This window comes from Pyrgilauda ruficollis, unplaced genomic scaffold (assembly GCF_017590135.1).
Source record: "Pyrgilauda ruficollis isolate IOZ18807 unplaced genomic scaffold, ASM1759013v1 scaffold114, whole genome shotgun sequence".
NCBI classification, from domain to species: domain Eukaryota; kingdom Metazoa; phylum Chordata; class Aves; order Passeriformes; family Passeridae; genus Pyrgilauda; species Pyrgilauda ruficollis.
Window position 1 is genome coordinate 1,240,236 of NW_024509655.1, and position 16,157 is coordinate 1,256,392.

The 16,157-nt window shown below is 38.3% G+C and overlaps 1 protein-coding gene across 1 annotated transcript in view; it reads right to left on the minus strand.

The window, feature by feature from the left end:
- Positions 1 to 16,157, minus strand: part of DCLK2 (doublecortin like kinase 2) — an 81,614-nt gene that overhangs the window by 13,619 nt on the left and 51,838 nt on the right. Inside the window, exons 6-10 of the mRNA XM_041479892.1 lie at positions 14,818 to 14,912; positions 8,850 to 8,922; positions 7,776 to 7,884; positions 4,182 to 4,239; positions 884 to 1,003 (exon numbers count right to left, since the gene is read on the minus strand). Coding sequence (XP_041335826.1) covers positions 884 to 1,003; positions 4,182 to 4,239; positions 7,776 to 7,884; positions 8,850 to 8,922; positions 14,818 to 14,912 — 455 coding nt within the window. The remainder of the gene's footprint in view (positions 1 to 883; positions 1,004 to 4,181; positions 4,240 to 7,775; positions 7,885 to 8,849; positions 8,923 to 14,817; positions 14,913 to 16,157) is intronic.

Consider the following 16,157-nt stretch of genomic DNA (forward strand, 5'->3'; position numbering starts at 1 on the left):
TTGAAACCCTAAAAAGCCTATAGGGTATAAAAATAACTTCTGGAAAGGAGGAAAGATGAGTGGGCTTCAGAAATTATGTATTCAACAACTACACACTTCCTTTAGAGGTTTCCCAGTCTGGCAACCATTCTAGATGGGACTCCTGAATGCAAAAGTGCCTCAGTCAGAAATAGAAAGTGTTCCTCAAAAAATGAGCAGTGCTCCTACTGCATACTGCTTTTGCTGTATGTTATTTGCATCTGACATGCCAATCAAGCTGATGTGTAGTGCTGCTCTGCATGTACAGAACTCAGACAAGAGAATGCATGACTAGAACCTGATGCTACTCGTGTGTTTGTCTCACAAGGTGACAGCAAAAAGAATATTTGTGTTTTCTCTGTACACATATGAAAGCAGCATCTGCTCTCTCGTGAACTGTTTGATATAAGCAAAATGGGTGAGATTTCTGAGTTTTGGTTTTCCAGGATGAAAATTGCATGAGTTTAATCTATTTGTCTTATCTATTAAGATAAATTCATTACAGAGAGTTCATTTCTTTAAATTAATTTATTACATAATGAGAATAGTAAAATCTGTTAGTAAATCCATATCACTATCACCCCTGCATATTGTAGGCATGATATAAAACCCACTATCCACTTCTCTCTAGACTGTGCACATTTCAAAATTACCTCAAATGTGGTTAATAGTCAAATTACAACTGAAGAGAGAGAAATCCCATTCATATAATTGTGTAACCGGTGTATTTTTATAATTTAAAAATGCAGGTTGCCACTGAAACCTTATTTGCTTATGTCTCCCAAGATCTTAGAGTTCTTAGGTACTGCTCAGATTTCACACTAACACATTCAAAGAAGACAAATAAAGGCCCCCTGAGCCTTACCTTGACCAGCTCCATCACCAGGTAGAGCTCTGTGGGGGTGTCCATCTCCTCTATGAGCATGATGATGTTTGGGTGCTTCACTCGGCGCAGAATAGACACTTCATTTTCAATCAGGTGTTCCTGTTCAGAAGAGGATGGGAGTTTATCTGAAACATGAATTTGTCAATTCACTTTTCCTTTGATCAGCCAATCAGTGAGCACCCTTTTTGTTGATTAATTTATATAGCAGACAGTCACTTTCAGTTGCTGGACCTTAACTTGTATTTCATCACTGACCACATTTAATTTAAAAATATTTCACACAGATAACAAATGGGGTGTCTCCTAAAAAGACCCCAGAACATGACAGTAATTCAGGAAGTGCAGGTTATGTTCTTATGTGCGTATTATAAGGTGAAATTAAGTTCAGAACCTTTCTGCCCCCCAGCTGGATCATTGGAACCTGTCACCCCTCATCAACAGTTAACAAGTTTCTTGATCCTCTCCAGCCTTCACCTCTCATTTTTTGGAGGTTACTCAAGGACAGATTACCTAGGATTTGCATCCAAGGACTTAATTCTTTTAAAAAGTCATGGAGTATATTCAAGAAAAAAATATTCTAAGTGCTTTGGTTATGGATTTTGGTTCATTTTATATGTCTGCTCAGATTTGCAATGTGCAGAACGTGTAGTAGCTCAGTTAAATTGTTGTGACTCCAACAGTTTAACAGCACACAGACTGAGTTCAATTTCCTCTTCCCTGTGCTTCTGAGGAAATAATGGCTTTTGAGAACAAATTAGTTTCAAATGCCTTGTTTTCTAGAACATTTTAACACTGGAGAGCAAAAAAAAAGTACGTGTCCCTTCCATGTGAATAATGATTTTAGTTTTCCTTTATAAATGTTGGAATATGGATATTGTATTTAGGTTCTCTGCAAAAGAAGAGAATGCTTGCAGAAAAAGAAACAATGCTTGCATGAGACAGGAGTATCCTTCCACCCTGGCAGGGAACAAATAATGTCACTGGACTGGGAACTTATCCATGTTGAATGCACTGATAAGGAGCATGCACTTCAGGCATTTGTGAGCAGAGCATCAGGAGGAGATGTGATCCACTGTGCTTAGGCAGTGCCTGGATATCTTACACCACTGCACCTTCTTTTTCTGGAGTTATTTACGGATGCATTGTGCTTTTGGCAAAGTTTTCTGTGGCTGCATAGCTCAGAAACCACATGCCTGGGTGCATCTCGTTTGGTGGGAGAGCAGTACGGCACACAGGGGTTAGACACCACACCTTTGAAATTCACATTGAAAGAGCAGCAATTGTCACTCAGAACAAACATATGCCTGCTCCAAGCAAAGTGCTCTGGAGAGAAAACAAAACAGACAAACAGGAAGCAATTCTGTTAAACACAATGCTGAATCTCATCACCAGACAGACGTGAACAGCCATAGCATATTAAGCCTCAGGGATGGAAGCCTGGAAATTCAAAACTAAGAGTCCAAGCAAAAACGAAAATGTTATTACAGCTTTCTCAACCTAAAGAACAGGGAACGTATTAAATTTATTACACCCATTAATTACAACTAAGGCACAATGGCTTTATCTGTGCTTTCTTGGCTGAACTGCTCAGGCATAATTAATACTTAAAATAAACAATATATTTTTATATTTTATATTTTATATAAAATAAACAATATTTCTTTAAAGGCTCCAGAATGTTGTTGAGTTACTGTATAAAAATCTGTCCTCAAAAAATGCCGACTAATATGTAGCTAGTTATTTTCAACCACCCCACTGTTTACTATGTTTTGCCATGTAAAAAAATAATAATTCCAAAACCTGTTATGGTGTTCTCCTGGATAGTGCAATATATGTTTCAGTCTACATTAATATGATTAATTTACAAAGACATTATTGTGTAATGAACATTTAAGCCACTTGTGGAAAACAGTCAATTGGATTCAAATTTCTGAACATCCAAGATCAAGGAACAGTCAGCAACACTTAAATCATCCAAATTTGGGTTGGATGGGTATTTTTAAGGCAGGGCTGTGGAACTGAGTGAGGAAGGAATAAGCTGTAGCAAAATTTAATTATTTCCTTTGTTGGAATTCTTCCAGGATGATTCTGCCAATGCCCTAAGAGGTACAAACATCTTCCAACAGTCTCTAGCTATACAGATATAGGTCCTTTGGGCAACGATGCATCCACAGGGTTGAGTTCTCTTTTTATAGATGTTTTAAAGCAAGGAGAATGATAAATACAAAATTCCTATAAACTCTACTGTGTAAAATAGGTTATCTATCTCCAGACCATTCCAATTTATGATACCTAAGCAGCTGACTCAGACAAGTAATAAAAACCATCTAAAGTTGCAAGCTGTACACATCATCCAAAAATTTTGTTTGCAGTGGAACGCAGTGGGTCACCCTTTCCTCAGCTAAAGAAATTGCAACATATTAATCTCAGAAAGGCAATCCTAGCACTTTTTCTTGTGGCTGCACATTTTTAGGATTCCTTTCTAAATTTTCTAAATAAACCTGGAGAATATGAGGTAAAATGAAACCCTCATCTCCTAGCATCTAAAACATGGTTTAAAATCTGCACAGATAAAATGTTTCTGTTTAAGGACCTCTCCTAATAGGAAGTCATCACAGCATCACACAGCTCCTTACCACACAAAGACGGAAGGCAGTTTTTCTTCCTTTGTAAAAATATCTATACTCAAGAAGTATGAAGGGAAAGAAGAGGTCTGACACTCTAAGATATTTGCTCGAATTATACGAGATACTGTCCTCCTGAAGAGAAAATTTTGGATTTTTCTGTTTAAAGTTTGAATTAAAAGAAAGTTTTCAGAACAGAAGACATCTTTGTTAAAACAGGAAGGTGACACTACATAAACAGAAAGAAAAGGTTGCGAAAATTTTTTTCAAATCCATGTTCTGCTTATAAAAGGAGCATGTTGAGCCATACAGAGAGAAAAAGAAGAGGCAGAGTGGGATGGGAATTGCATAAATAAACATATAGCTGCAAATTTCCTCTCTCATATTTTACACATCAAAATAGTCCAATAAATTTTGGGTGCATATTAGCATTCTTTTTATCAGCCCAATAAAATAGGCAACAATTAGTTTGTTTTTTGTCTATTATGTAGTAGACTAACACTCACTGCTTTTATTATTTGGTTCTTGGATACATTATCATCTTGTTAAAGAGATACTCTGAATATAGTCAGAAAACCCAAACACACCCACCATTTATGACTAATGAGCACCTGCTAGTGCTGCTCTGTACACATGCAATGGTTGTACACTACCTTCCCACAGCACTTGGCCTTGTCTATGATCTTCAGGGCAAACTCCTTTCCTGTGGATCTGAGCAAGAAAAACACGAGAGCAAATAATTAGAAAGACTGTTGCATTTTCTGTAAACACCACCATAACAACATGCTGGGGCCCGTGGAGGGTGCTGACAGAAAATTCACAGAGCAGACCTGGGCTTGGTTTTTGTTCCTCAGCAGCATTTGTGCCTGCTGTTTCCCTGACTACCACAACCCAGCCCCCTTGGTGTATGAATCCCAGCATCCAGCTGCAATTTCTTCTTTGTGACCTGGCACAACTCTGTCACTCCTTTAAGGCAACATGCAAAATTTGCCTTCAGCCTTCCACTTAGCTTTGTTCGACTGGTTGGCTTTGAAGATAAAATCATACATGTATATGTGTGAAGATTGATACCCTAATAAAAAAATTCAATAGGATTCAACAGAGCCAAAATGCCATAGTCCATTACAGATAGTCTAAAATCCTGTAGAATTTATTGGGCACTGATTCTGAGCTTTTGTATTACAATTTTTTTTTTAAAAAGTATTTTGTGGAATTCTGCAGCAGTCATCTAAAGTCCCATGACATTTAACAGGGTGGGTCATATACAAAGTAAAAAAGGATTACTGTTTTCAGCAAATACTCTCAGAGAAAGGAGCTCTTGTTTGTCTTTCATCCCTTTAAGCAATAAAAAACTCCATTTCTCAGATGGGGGAGGAAAATGAATGGAAAAAAGAAAGCAACACAATTTAATATATTTTTTTTAAAAAATATGAAATTATTAATTATATTATTGATGAATTAAAAATCATATGAAATTGCTGTAAGACCAAGTTGCTGCTATTTTGTACTGTGCCAGTGCCTACGGACTCCAGTGTGTATCAGAACCACTAGAAAACAGGAGGTATATACAAAAGCAAAAGGCATATTTTCAAACTTCCAGGATGATTTTCACTGCATTTGGCATTAGATACAACTGGTCAAAATCAGCACCTTACAGAAAAAGGACCTGAATTAACACCTAACATTCCATTTGTGCATTATTGAAAGCTGCAGGCGAGAATCCCTGCCCTGGAAGTGCAGCTGTAGCTGCGAGGTTGTCATAGTTACTACCTGATCTGCTCTTTAGATAGAAGCCCTTATCTAAATGGGATCTGTAAAATGCCACCCTCTGATGTTACAGACCCGGTGGAAGATCTGCTAGGAGTACAGCAGTGTGTGGAAATCACAACCACAATTTGTACTTTACACCGTCTTATCAGAAAGCCTAGGATCAGCAACATCCACTTGGGGAACCTCCTGCACCCGTGCTGTGAGCAGGGGGAATTTACATTCACAAAGCCAAATCATCCAACAACTTCAAATCCCTCTTGCAGATGTCCTCTACTGCAGCACCCACAAAATAAAGGTGGCTACAACCCACACAATTTGTGTGCTAACATCCTTGCACATCCTACATCAGCATGGTCTGACAGGTTTTGGGGATTCTTCTCCAGCTGTCAGTGCCCATCTGTTGACTCATGTCTTTATGTACAGACACACAGGCACAAAAGACACCACCTTATTCTTTTCTTGTTCTTTCTGTAGAACATGCCAGCTGGTAGCTGTGTAATAGGATCCTGACTCCACAGCTAAGGCTTCTTAGCACAACACTATCAGAAATTATGTATAATTAGTAGAAATTAAAAGAGAAGCATTTACAGTTGGCATTTCCTCTTTCATCATTATTATTAGCAATTGGTTTTTTATATTTATTTTACATAAAATTAATTTAATAATGTTGCATTAAAGATTTGATCACATACAAAACTAGATATTGAAGTGGAATTGTGCCTTTTTAAAATTTTTACAATTGGAAGGTTGTTTTTCTAGTTCACTTTCCTCATTCTAAAAAGCACAGATGACGTTCAGTGACTTAGCAGCCCTTGTCCCATTTCCAGTGGGATTAAAGTGATTTCCAAATTGCACAGCTTATATTTCTGATAATAAATATGTTATCTTGTGCTTTTAGCCTGCTATACTTCATGAAAACCTCTGGGTGAAGACAAGGGCAGTGGAAAACAAAGGAAATGGTGTAGGGGATGTCTGGGATCACCTGGTTGGGATGTAAGCACTGATGAGTTACTCTGTGGGTAATGATGAGAGATTACTGCATCAATAGCTCTTGCTCCTGTGGGAGATTTCAATTTTCCCTAACATTAAGTGGCAAAGAACCAGCTTGGCTGAGCAGGGAACTCCTTGTGGTGCTCAAGAGGATCTTTGGAAGCAAGGTGGGGCTTTGCAGCAAGATTTCAGAGCTGTGGTTGGTGCATGCAGGGAGAGGAGAGGAAAGGCCAAAGGCCCATTAGGGCTGAAACTGGCCAGTGTTGAGTCACTTAAGGCTTTCTTAAGTGTGTCAATAGCAAAGGGAGCTGGAAAGAAAACACTGGAACTTGCTGAAGACTGTCACCTGACTAACACTAAGATAAAGCAAAGGCATGGAATGCTTTTTTAGTTTGCTCAGTCTTTAGTGCCACTGATAGAAGTTGGTCTGCTCAGACTCCTGAGCCCACAGGGGTGGGAGCAGTGACCTTCCATTTGATGACACTGAATTTCCAAGGGCATGATGGAAGACCCAGGGAACTACAGACCTGTTAGTCTGACCTCAGTTCTGGAATGAGGTGTTTCCGTTCCAAATCCTTTTTCCTTCAATTTAACTAAAACCAGCAGATGAGGATCAAATAATAGAATGTTTCTCTTACATTTATGTTTTTCACAGTCATTTGCTGAGTTTCCCCAGTATTTGCGTACAAATTGGAGATTCCTCATAATATTTAAGAAACTGAGATAACTCTCAGGTTGATGAAAATAGCAGAAGGTGGTTCTAAAAAAAAACACACTGAGAAAGTGACAGATCATCTGTTATGTTTGCACTGGCAGCAAAGTGTGGCACAAAGCTTGCAGAGGAAGAGCAGCAGCACTGCACAGGTCTGTACAGGTATCCTGCCTACCTCACAGGGAATCAGGCACAAGGATATTTCAGGCATATTGGAGGTGTCATTTGAAGTGTCTGGCTCCTCCACACCACCAAACACAAGCAGCAAGCCCAAGGAAGCCACCAGCGCAGGCTGATAGCCAACAACTGCATGTCTTTAAGAGTACTCTACCCACAGAATGCTGGAATCTGTGACAAATCACATCGGCAGCAGGCAGTGGGGACACCACAGCAGCAGAATTGCTGAGGCAGAAGGAGGGGGGGGTCTCTCAAACTCTGTTTAGATGCCACACAGAATTTCCTGCCATCCACAACCATCTGTAGTGTGAGAGACTTCTTGAAGAGCTGTGGGGTTTCCCGAGGAGGCACCATGAGAAGGTGATGGGATTTTGTGGGATAAAAAGCCATGGCTCTCTGCTGCTCTTGTATCCCTTTGCTAGAAGAAAACACAGGAAGCTCTGCTTGTTTTGCTATGCCTATTTCTCCTGAAGTGTGTGCATATTTTTTGCAACTGCTCTTCGCTTTCATCTCATTACATTTGTGTAGGAAATTATGCTAATGCACAGGGCTTTATCCAGTGCAAAAAGCAGCAGGACTGAACAGTTTCCTTGCTCACCGTTCCACACACTCCTTTACGACAGCGAAATTGCCATCGCCAATCACCTTCCCCACTTTATACTTCTCAAGAATGGTAGATGACCCTGAGAACTTGTTTCCATTCAAGCCTGTAAAAAAATAGGGAAGTCAATAATGCAAGCTGAAGAGAAGTGTCAGCAGGATGCAATATATCCCCAATGGGCTCCACAGACAAAAAACAGTCACAAATACAAAACAAAACTTAAAAGCAAGTTGTTTTCTCTGCTGCAATTCCCTTGGTTTTATCTCAAGTGTAAAGAAGAACAAGATGAACCCAAAGATATTTGACCTTTGAACACATAAATAAGCCTCTTGCTATGTTCTTGTATAGGCATATTCTAAAAGTAAAGAATGCAGTTAGAAGTTCTTAATCTAAAATTTTCTGACATCAAATTACTTTTTTGACTTCTTTTTTTTGCAAATTCAAAGCAAAAATGCAAATAAGATTCAGCTACAATGCATATAAAAGACCCAAAAAGTTTTATCTGCTGAATTCCTTCAAGTTCTTACAGGTACTCCTAGAACATCCAAAATGCAAGTAATTTTCATAGATGCTTATTTTAGTATTTTTAAAATAAAATACATTACCCCAACATGAAATTTAAAAATATTTCAAAATAATTAACTTTGCTGTAAAGAGATGAGGAATGAAATGTTTAATTTAGCTAAGGTCAGTTAATTGGCCAGTGGTTCCACCTGAAGCACAATGAGCTCTTTTGAGGAGGGTTCCTCTTTCAATCCCGCCACAAAACACATTTCTAGTGATAATGCAGGTCATGTTCAAAAGCAGCCAAATTCCTGACAGCAACTCTTGAAGAGCAAGGTCCAGTAATATGCTACCAATGGACAAAAAAACTATCAAAATTTATCTCCTTACTTTACTGCCTTGATGCATGAATTGGGCTAAAATTTTTACAAGGTGAACCAACAAGGTAACAAACATCTCCAATCAGAAAATTATTTGGAGTCTTCAGAAACCACCAGATAGTGCTAACACAAGTGTCATCCACAGCAAAATTCTGGCAAGGATTGCCAGCAGTTCCTGGTGTCCTACCTTCGGGACTCTGGCAACGGAGTGATTCAGGTACACCATTCACGTTGGAAGAAGATCCACCATGTGGGGAGATCTGTGGAAGTACAAAAGAACTTCTAATTTCTGATGGTAATCACAAGAAAGAGCCATACAAAAAAGCAGCAAAGTTGAAAAAAAAACCCACTAAAAACACTTATACAAATTCAGTTTACTTTTCTACTCCTGTCTTATTTTCATTCTTGTTTTCTCAAAGTTCATCATCATTGTCACTTGTACCAATTCAAGATTCAGCCACAATATTTCTATTTAGATAAGCAGTTGAACAGATTTCAGTAAACAGCAAAGGAAAGTCCTTTCAGCTACACCTGCAATTTTGGCCTAGGTGGCCAGGTACATCTATGATAATCAGATTTTTTCAGCCATCTATTGCGCTATATTTTAGGCTATTATAGATGTGAAGATTTTTGTGAAGATTTTGACACCTACAAAGATTTCAATATAGATGTCAGATTTGTATCCAGACATAGATCCAGTTTTAGTAACTGTGACACTGTAAATAAACAAATATCTAAATAATTTTCAAGCACGACAGCTGAAGAAAACTGATTTTCCTGCACTAGCAACTTAATCGATACTGGATTTGAATCTTCATTATTCTGCTTTAAGTCATCCTGTCATGCTGCCCAGGGATGTAAACGACACTAAGTTTTTATTTTGGAAAGGGGTGGAGGCATAGGAATGAATGCCATAAATAGTCAAATATACTGAACGTGTTCTGTGCACCACTTTTATAAGCTCTCCTATTACAGTTATGTATAGGGATGCTGCATGAATTTAAAATAAAGTTTAGATCATTCCCCCTCCTCTATGTAACATTTCTTGCTGTTCTGTGAAGTTCCAGATCTTATTTTCTTCATGGGCCATTCTGGTGGCTTTTAGCACTCACCACAGGAAGGATTAAAATGCTTCTCTGCCTTAAGCTCAGTGTCTGTTGAAATGGCTTTTCGAGACACCGAGAATGCAAATGCAGCATTTTGCCTTTCAGCTGACATTGTCTGGTTACACTGCTGAATATTTTAAATCATTAACACTATTGTCAGGGAAAGAACTGAACTGACAGATAGGGATATTGTCTAAAGGCTCATGAAATGCTAATGAATGCTTAAGTTTCTAGTGGCAGCTGAGCTGCCAAATCAGCTAAAGGCACAGTAACTAGGAGCTGTACAACTTCATTTTGCAGAGCCCCTGAAACAACAAAGTTTACCAGTGTTTGGCATAGAAGTAGCACCAAACAGCAAGCAGGCAGCTATTACTCTGCTCCTTGCTAATAACTTAAACCCAGGCTGTGTTAAGGCTGCTGTCTTTCTGAGTTATCTGTCTATTTAACAGGGATTATGGACAAGGACATTTGGGTTAAATGACATTTGTACAAAATCACGAGTCAGTCTCTTAGCCAGTCAGCCACATTTTCTTCAAGCATGAAGCAGAGATAGCAGAACAGACCATGGCCAAGTATCAGTCATCAGCCTAAAATATTAATCTATTTTGGGTTTGCAGTGAGTGACAATACATGGGAACATCTAGCCCACATTTTCAACTTCCTTCAGTCTTGTAATCAGGGCAGAGCATGACTGGGCACATTCCTTCTTACCACAAGAAGGAAGCAAACATTAACAGGGGAAAAAAGCTTAAATGAACACAAAAATAAAATAAAATTAATGCTGCCATTGTGACTGAGGTGTTAGATAAGAATCTGAAATGGCAGGTTTAACCCTAACTCTGCCACAACTCCACAGCTGGTGGGATTTTATTTTTTAAGGATCCACAAATACAAACCCTTATTCTCTTGCAGTGGAATGGTACCTTGGTTGGCAAACCTCTGCACTCAGGATTAAGAGTGCCTGTGACTCGAATGTTTGTGGAAACATTTGAGAATTATTTTCATATTGAAAGAAATACCTAACTCCTTGGCAGCTACATGGGATGGTGGTGAATCTAACTGTGGAGTATCAGTATTTCAGTGGAACTGTGGATTAACTTTGCAGAAGTATTCTCTGAAATCTGGGGACACTTTGGTTATGTCATTGTAATTCATCCTGAATGGCTGTAGTAAGAAGGGACTAAAAGACATTCTGAACATAATGCTATTTATATAATCAGTGTTTCATAGAGATATTTTGAGTATTTACTATTGTAATGCTTAATAATAACATAATGTGTAAGACAGAAACTCAGTAATTTTTTTTGATCCTTACACATGAATTGTAAATTCACCAAATGCATCACTTAAAGAACCCCTATGAACTGCTGTGGGCCCTGTGTCACTAGGCTGGATAATCACATGTAAATGATCTTTACATATAACTACACACAAAGAACACATGTACAACGCTGAAGAGATCAAAAACCTTGATGAAGATAGACACTAATCCTTCAAATCACTTAAGCACATGTTTAACTTTAAGTACATTAACATCCTCATTGAAGTAAAAGGGACTACTCAATTGCTGAAAGTTAAGCAAGTACTTAAGTTATTTGTTGGATCAGATTCTAATGCCCTTTCACTTTGGTCATGTGGTCCATCAATTGCAAAAGTAACACCCAAACAAATTCAAACACAAAGTTATTTAGCATAATTCTGAGTCTACGAAAGGGTTCAACTGTAAAGCCTCTTTATTTGGATGATTTTTTTTTTTTAAAAAGATTGCAAGACTTTGTGGTCCTTAATTTCAAGAGGGGACAATAAAGCAATCCAAGTAAGCATAAGGAATTTATGATACCACTTTCCAAAGTTACACCAATTTCCAAATTTAATTTAGTCTCTGGATTTTTTTTTTATGGTACAATGTGTGCAGAATAACAGATGTACTGGTAGAGCTAAGAGTCAAATCACCCATAACAGCTTTGCATGGAAATGTACACTTAGAACCAAAGCAAAATGTTAAACCTCTCCACTGCCTCCAGAACAGCAAAAGGACTTCTCTTGGTCAGCTGTCCTGTGACACCAAATGCACCATTACCATTTATTATTAACCCATGCACCAGATTTTATCTCCATCGGAATTCAACAGGAAAATAAGCAACTCAGCACATTTGATCAAAAGAGAACACTGCACAGAGTAGTCATTTACTTCATGCCCATACTTCTTAACTTTTACATCTAAATCTTCACCTTGAAACAAAGCCCCTGCTAAGTGAAATGCTGAGTTGCAGAGTAATTCTGGGCTGTTAAAAATAAACAGCCTGAATAAGACTATATAGGGTATTGGGAGCATAGTATCCACATTTGTCACTTACTGGAATGAAGGCTTTTATTTAGGTTTGTGGGGAAATTCCATCACGTTTACTATTATTAAGACATAGCTTTAATTCCTGACTTCAATGTAACCTCAGAGTCCACTATTTAAAACCCTTCTGCAAGCCTGGGATGCTGGACTTAACTGTATATAGTGAACAATTAATACCACAAGGGCACTCTGCTTGGAAAAGCTAGAAAGGACAGAGAGAGACAGCCCTTCCCTTTAAAGATAAACTGTTCACAAGGAGTCTTTCCTGTGAGGAATTTTCTGTGCCTGAACATACTGCTCCTAACAAAAGAGTTGTGAAGCAGAGGGAATCCTTGGGGACTGAAGAGGCTGCACTTTAAAGGAACAGTGGCATTCAGAGAATATGATATAAGATTCAGTGTCTGAGACTGAGACAAAATTGCTGCTGCAGTCAGTATTTTTGCAAGCTGGCTGCCTTGATGTCTAGCACTATCACTTATGCTCTACATTGATTGTCAAACTACAAAAAGCTTAGCAAGGTTCTAATATATAGTAAAATATTTTACTTTGCTCTGGCTTTTCAAATAAAACAGTTTTTAAAGTGCAGTTCAAGTGCAGCTGCTCCTTACAGGAAACAGAAACATCAACTCTGATTTTTTTCCCTTTTTTATGTTGCCTCAAGCTTGTACAAAACCATTATTCAGTCCTGCTGTTTCTCCCTCTACAAAAACAAATATATAAGATTTGTGCACAATAAATCACTCAAAATATTGAACTCCCAAAGACAGAAAACTCTAAAATACATCTTATTCTCTCACTGACATAGTATTTATATCTAAATTTTCATTCAGCTGTAGTCATGGCACCTTCTTTACACAAGTGCAGGAAGCCAGACTGCTTGTCTGTGCAGCAATGCAGTCTTAGCAACAAGGAAATATTAAACAATAGGGAAAAGCAATAATCTCCAAGTAATAAAATTGTTCCCTGCTTCCCCCTTTTCTCTCATCAGAATAAACAAAAAAAAAAAAAAAAAAAAAAAAATCCCAATTGCATAAAACTATGCCTCCGTGTTACTGGTTTTATGCTTCCCCAAAACACTCCTGACTACTACAACAAAACTGAGAAACAAGTGTGACTGAACAGCACACTTGATCCTTTTGGAACTCCCCTGATAACTTTCCCTGTCTTTTGTCTCAGGAGCCCAGCTGGGACACTACTGCTAAACAGATGCATCCTAAAGGACAAAACAAGAGGTACTCACTACCTCAGTAACACATCAGATCTGAGGTGCTTAATTTGGTTTTGCTGTTCTCTTTGGTCGTATGGGGGTGAATAATTTGACACAAAAACCCATTAGTAGCCAGCACCAATTAAATTCCTAATTGAAAACGTACAGCAGCCTACTTGAGTGAGCATGGGAAAGGGGACATGTCCAGTTTGGTGAGAAGTGCTTCCAGCTATCAGAATTATCTCTGCCTTAATGCAACTTTAATCAGTTAAAAGCAGACAGGGCAGCAGTGGAAAAAACCAAGGCAAATGATCTTGTTTCTAAACTCGTAATTTCATTAAAGAAAGACCAAAGAGCATGTGTTAAATATAGTGCAGACCAGCTGAGAGCCTCAAGCCCAGTGATTCTGGTGTCCTCTACTGCAAGCTCAATAGAGGAGCTGTCCAGACAGACACAGTTCTAATTTTCCATGTCAGAACTATTATTGCTCTTGAAAATTATTGAACCAAACAGCTACTGATATAATTTAAAATTAATTTAAAATTGAACAATTAAACAAATAAATTAAACAAATAAATTAAAATAATCAAAATCCTTTGTCAGAATTATCACAAGCAGTCTGGCAAAAACCAGTGCCAATACTCCTTTCAAAACAAGACTTGATAACAATTAGCATGTCAAAACCCAAATCTGAGCACTATGCAAATCACGTCCTTTAGCCAGTCTCTTAACAGAGAAAACAGTTTTCCACAGAATTATGCAGCCTCTTCAAAAGTGCTGTGTTCACCAATAGGAGCTATTACTTGATCAGAATAATCAGTGCAAACCATCCAGTCTGCTTCCAGAAAGGCTGCAATTTATGATTCCATGAGAAAATTCCCCTTGAAAGGACAGCTGCACAAATGCAGCAATGAGATGCTCCCCTGTAATCCAGAACGTTCCTTTTATTTCACTGAGCCAAAGGCACAGAGCAGCCTCCAAGAGCTGCAAATGCAGCCAGTTCTGAAGTGGGAGAGGAAGAGAAATCACTTGGTGCAACACAGAAAAATATGTCAGACATCAGGCTGCTCCCAAAGGAAGAACTCAAACCCTTTCTGGCAGGAGACTGGATTGAGGGGTGAAATTGGTGCCAGGGAGAAATAAGTCTGCTTTAGATGAAACTTGGGCAATGCTACAGGCTATAAGACAATACTACATTTCTGTAGGCTGAAGGGATACAAATTGCTTGGAGGATTTCTGCAGTCCACAGAAAAATGGAAAATTTAGAGGAAAAAGTGGCATATTCGAGCCAGCATCACACAGTGCCTTTCCTAAACTGAGTGTTCAACCCAGACAAAACACAAAAATCTTACTTCAGATCTATTCTCCACATTAGCAAAAATCATACTTGCAAGGCTACTCTCCAAAATTATAGCTTTTTATTTTTCCTTCAGTACCAGCGTCACACAGTCACACAGTAATGAAATTTAGGGAGCTTAATGGTTCTTGCACTTACCTTGAGTCCACGAAAGCTGCCTGGGCTTGTTGGTGAAGAACTGGAGGACTTTGTAGATTTTGGGGTGGATAACTGACTGCTTGGGGTTCCATTAACTGGTCAAAGCAATGAAAATAAAAAAATGAAAGAAAAGATGAATAAAAATCAAAAGTTATTACTGAAGTCGGCAAACATAGACCAAAACAGAGTCCTCAGTATTTAGGAATAACATAGATATTTGCATGTCACAAAACTGCACCCTGAAAGTTCATGTGGCTGGATATGGGATCAAGGAGACAGGAAAGATTGCATTGTCATTCCAGAGATTAAAAAGGCCCATTCTGTCCTTTTCCAGGGCAAGAGGTTTGGGCACAGAAACAAAGAAAAAAAAAAAACCAGCCACAGCCTTTAAAAATTGCATAATAAATTGTGGTATCACACAATAACATTTATAGAAAGAAAATGTTTCTGAGGATATTTGACCCTCCTCCTCTTCAGTTTGGATCAAGGCCTCACTTTTTAGGTAGAATATTTCACAGAACTGTTTGCATAACAAAAAACTTCAGCAGTAGTTCAGAAAATGTTGATTTAGGGGGAAAAAACCTCAAGAGAAAAGCTAGTAAGTTGTTTTTGAGCTTCCAACAAGTACAAGTGTCTTTGAAAATACAATACCCTCTTGTCTTAAAGAGTTCATTCATTTTCAGTCCAGGTTTTTAGACAGGCCTTATACAACATTTGTTATCTCTCTGGTGTATTGAGTATAACTTAGGTCAGTCCTTGTATTTTTCCGAAAAGGTCAAACTGACAAATTTCATTATGCAGAGAGAATAGTACACTGTCCATCAGACACAAATATGATGCAATGTTATATGATGAGACATCATTTCTTTTCAGCTGATCCTCATTTTTCATGGGAGAGAAAAATACTAGGCAGAAATTTAAGAGCTAAAAATGCTTCATAGCACAGTGATGAATTATATTTCCAGAAAGAAAAGACAACCTGGTAAACAGAAAGTGAGCTTCAGTCAAATAACCTGCACAATTCCTTCACATATTCAGGTCTGTCATGGGTTATGCATCATTTCTTAAATTACTGGATTTATTTTACAAGTGTCCATTGACCCAGCACACTAACATTATCTGAGTATGGGAGATGGCTTTCAAGGACTATTTTTACAACCTGGGCAGCCCATCTGCCACTAGGCCAGGCTGACTGCACTGCAACTTCCACAAAACCCTGGTTTTCACAAAAATCTCCTCTGGTGTTTGGTGTTAAGATATAACTAATTGGTGTTTAGCTATTCTATAAGTCTATCTTGAAGTCTGATAACTTGGATTTATATTCCCAGTTCTGTTACAGG